We start from the raw sequence: 4,604 nt of genomic DNA on the forward strand, positions 1-4,604 counted from the left end.
ATTGATATCCTATGTCCCATGTACTACTCAAAGACTCCTTTTGGGTCTATGGCCTACTAAATATCTAAATGACCCCAACGTTTAGAAATTCCTGATTTACACTTGTATACATTTATTCTCAAACTTTTTTACAATGATTATCTTTCATTTAAATTGTATTTATTTATGATTCTTTCAACTTTTAGATTTTGTAACATTTTTAAACATTAAAAATGTCAAAAACCTTCAAAAATAATACGCGAAAACGAGCCAAAGAAGCAGAAAGTTGCAAGGAAGAGCCAAGTAGAATGAAAACCAGACTTGAACATGCCAGACAGAATATAATAAAGTCACTAACAAACACTGGCAACCAAAACTGCCCTGAATTTGTTATGTTGAACAAGAAAGCAGCTTTTAAAATTCTGAACGAAAAAGTGTTCGATAAAATCAAAGACTACAAGAAGCAAGGTTATCTATTTTTGTATTTAAATATATATAGAATTTTGTAAACTACATAATATTTTCCGTAAAATAAAAAAATAGTTTTCTTTTAGAGTTTAATAATTAACTGTTATATTTTTAATTCAATAGAATAGTTCAAAGTTTCTTTATTCGAATTGTAAAATGTTTAATTATATAAATAAAAACTACTCAAATAATTTTTAATGCATCAGTAAAAACTATAGGATTAGAATTGAATTTAAAAATTAAATTTTATAAACGCACTTTTGGCAACAAGTTTAAAAATTATAGGACTTTTATTAGTTACAGTAACCTCTCGGATCTTTACGCACTCATGACGTTACACACTCTCGTTTAGTTACGCATTTCAGAATTCTATAAAATTAAAAAAATAAAAAATTTAATTTTTTTATTATTGCACAATTTAGGTTTAATTTATATTTTTAAATTAAAATATGTTTTTGAATGCTAACACACCTCTCTATATCTTTAAACTTTGTAAATTTATGTTCCTTGACTAATTAATAAACATTTAGTTATACTTCAGTATATCAGAAATTTTGTTAACAATAAGAGATTAAATCAGAATTCTGAAATAAATATGACTGTGTTTAACAATGAAAGTATAATGAAATAATGAGAATTTAAAACACAAAGAAATAATACAGCAGTCTTGCCCTATATATCAATAAACACCATTATATAATTGTAAAGAAATGCTTAATTATGAATTGAATTAGCTAAGTAAAATAGAATATAAATGTCACATATAAATAAAGATAAAGATAATTTCTTATTATTATTATTAAAATAGTGAAGTTATTTCTACTCGTATTATTATTTTAGAGAAATTCAAATCCATTTTTTTAATATATTTATAGTTTTATCTGTTGTTTTCACATTTATATATAAAGTAAACAAATAGTTAGAAGTGGGAAAGTGCCCAGTCTGCTTTTAACTAGAAGCAATATTAAAAAAACAGCCATTATAGTGAGTATATTTGGTACCTTTCGTTTCTTTACGATCTCTCATATCTTTACGCACTTTTTCTGTGGACACAATCTGCGTAAATAAGCGAGAGGTTACTGTATCTACCTATTTAATTATCGTCCCGTACAAATTAGTTTTGCCAAATAATTAAAAATTGACCCCAAGAAGTAGTATTGTTATTTTAGAAAACTCTAAAAAACTATAGACCTTAATAAATTTTTTTATAATTAATATTTTTATTTAAAATGAAAAACTGAATTTAGTATAACTTGAATTGTTATATAGTGTAATTTCTATAGTAATTCATAATTTGTATAGGGACAAACATTTGCTAAATGTAATTTTTAACGCTATTTTCTTAAACAATATAAAGGATTAAAATATAATAAATTATAATGTCAAAAATAGATATTAAAAATTTTAGCACTATATTACTCGTCGAAAAGTTTCAAGTTATCAAATTTTTCTTAAAGTTTTAATGAACTTAATTGAGCAATGTTTTCCAACAACTTAAGCTAACAGTCTATATTTTTCACTTTATTTGTCTCGTGAACTTTTTTTTTTACTTAGACTTTTGTCAAATAAAAAGCTAAGGTGTTTATTGCACTATAAAAACTGTGAAACTAATATTTTAGAAAACTATTTCATTCATCTCTCGCTAAGCAAAAATCTAAAAATAATAGCCCATTTATCAGATATAGCCTTTCTAATATAAAATAAACCAATCAGGTTTCACGATTTTGCTAGTTAGTTACCCTGACATCAAAAATTGAGGCAATGGGGATGTTGCCTGGTAAAAGTAGCTTTCTTAAAGTTTTGATGTTTAATTAATATAACAATGAATTAAATTTGGTTAACTTTTAATCTTTATAGAAAACTTTTGTCTGGACAAGAACGAACTTGTGACGTCAATGAAGCTTAACAAGGTTTTACCAAACAAGATTGAAGGTATTAAGATAAACAAAATTATGATTTCCAAAACCAATATAAAAAATTGTTTAGTAACACTTTGCACATCATATATTTTCAAGCTATTAAATTCATCTAAAGCTTCCATGAGCCTTATAGAGCGCTGTTTTCCAATGATTGCTGATTCTGACAACTTTTTGGAGTTAGACTATGTCTTTGTTCGAAAAGTACTGTTAAGCAATGGCTTAAATATTGATTCAGAACTGCAAGTATTTAATGCAGTAGATAGCTGGTTGTCACATGACATAACTGAACGTAGGAAGTTTGCAAAAGAACTTTTGTCCAAAGTTCGACTTCAGCTTCTATCAAATGCTGCATTAAGACAAATTTCAGACAAAGTATCAGCAAAGTATCATGAATGTAGTTACTTTATTGAAGATGTTTTAGTCAAAAAACGACAATTAAACACAAATATTTGCAATATCACTAGCAGGTACTGCAACCAAACTAACTTTAAAATATTAGTTTGTGGGGGTAAAAATGTTAATTCACATAAACCTGTCGCTGATGTCAAATCTTTTGATGCAAATAATATTAGTAAAATTGAAATTTTTCCACAAATGAAAGAAGCCCGAAAAAGTTTTGGAGCTGTTTGTATAAAAGGTGAATCTTATGTGTTTGGTGGTTTTGATAATAATACAGTTGAAAAGTATTCACCTGTTACTAATACTTGGGAATATGTAACTAACATGATAGATAACCGAATATATTTTTCTTCTTGTTCTTTTATGGATTGTGTATACATTATGGGCGGCCGTATGGATAACTTTTTAGGATTAAAGGACGATACAGCAACTTGTTTTGAGTTTAACACAAAAAGTCTTAAATGGAAAGAAATATCAGGAATGAGCATTGCAAAAAGGTTTTCAGCTTGTTCGGTATTTGAAGGAAGAATCGTCGTATCTGGTGGATATAGTAATTTTACTAGTTTAAACACTGTTGAAGCATATGACCATGTTGGAGATACCTGGGAAAACATGCCAAATATGATTAATGTAAGAAATAGTCACAGATCAGTTGCAGTAAAACACAAATTGTTTGTAATTGGTGTGTTTGGGTCAATTAATCCTTTTGAAGTTTTTGATTCAACTACTAATAAGTTTGCTTTGTTAAAACAGCCTACATTACATTTTGGATCTAATTTATTTGATCCTAATGAAGTCATTACAATTGGAAGCAAGCTTTTTGTGCTTCGCGACAAAGGTATTTTAGAAATATACGACTTTGAAAACGATGAATGGTCAGAAATAACATGTGAAGCAACAACAAGTATATTAAACTTTTCTTGTGCTAAAATACCTATGATAACTTCTTAAGAAACAGTAATAAACTTAGTACATAGAAACCAAAATGTAATATTGTTCTAAACTATGTAAATTTTAAATTATATAGTTATTGTGTGTTATATGTTCGAAAAAGAACTTTGAAAGATGTTAGACTTGGCTATACTTTTGTTGAGTCTTATTTTAAGATTTTTAACAGCTAAATACAACAGTAGTGTAGAAATACAGATTTAAAAAAAATGATAGATAAATAATCCGTATAAATAAATGTTATTTGGTATTTATTTTTTCTTTTTAATACTCGTTGAATATCTGGGTACATTATTGCTTGGTATACTATAAATATATAAAAAATATTATGTTGTTTATATTAGTATTAATTTTATTTTAAAACACTAATTTTTATAGTTATTGTTTGTTATATGTTCGAAAATGAATTTTTTAATATATTAGACATGATTGTCTTTAACTTATTTAAGTCATATTTTAAGGATTTTAAGAGCTAAATATAATAGTTGTGTAGCACTACAGGTTTTATACTACATGTTTTTTAAGATTTTAATGTTAAATAAATTATATTTATTAATAAATGTTGTTCGATATTCTGATTTCTCGTTGATTATTTAGTTACGTTATTGCATAGTTTACTATAAATTTATACAAAGTATTAAATTATTTATACTGTTATGTTTTTTTATTACAAATATTTAATTTACCTTACATATTTTTCACTAAGTAATTACATTTTTTACTTTTACTCTTTTTACAGTTCGGTAAAATGGATGCACTACTATAAATATTCGGACAGTTCATATTCTGACAATTCAAATTCTTAGTAACTTTTGAACAGCAACAAAATAAAAAGTAATGTATATTTGTGAAATACAAAAATTACATATCTAGGTCATATTAATATTTACA

The 4,604-nt window shown here is 25.9% G+C and overlaps 1 protein-coding gene across 1 annotated transcript; it reads left to right on the forward strand.

Annotated features, from left to right (window-relative positions):
- The first annotated feature begins 212 nt into the window (after positions 1-212).
- On the forward strand, positions 213-3,716 carry LOC145840755 (kelch-like protein 38). Its single transcript, XM_082948083.1, has 2 exons — positions 213-447; positions 2,305-3,716. The coding sequence occupies exons 1-2, from the start codon at positions 213-215 to the stop codon at positions 3,714-3,716; spliced, it is 1,647 nt and encodes a 548-aa protein (XP_082804209.1).
- The last annotated feature ends 888 nt before the right edge of the window (positions 3,717-4,604 follow it).

Source organism: Thalia democratica, chromosome 7 (genome assembly GCF_965202585.1).
Source record: "Thalia democratica chromosome 7, ktThaDemo2.hap1.1, whole genome shotgun sequence".
In the NCBI taxonomy this organism is placed as follows: domain Eukaryota; kingdom Metazoa; phylum Chordata; class Thaliacea; order Salpida; family Salpidae; genus Thalia; species Thalia democratica.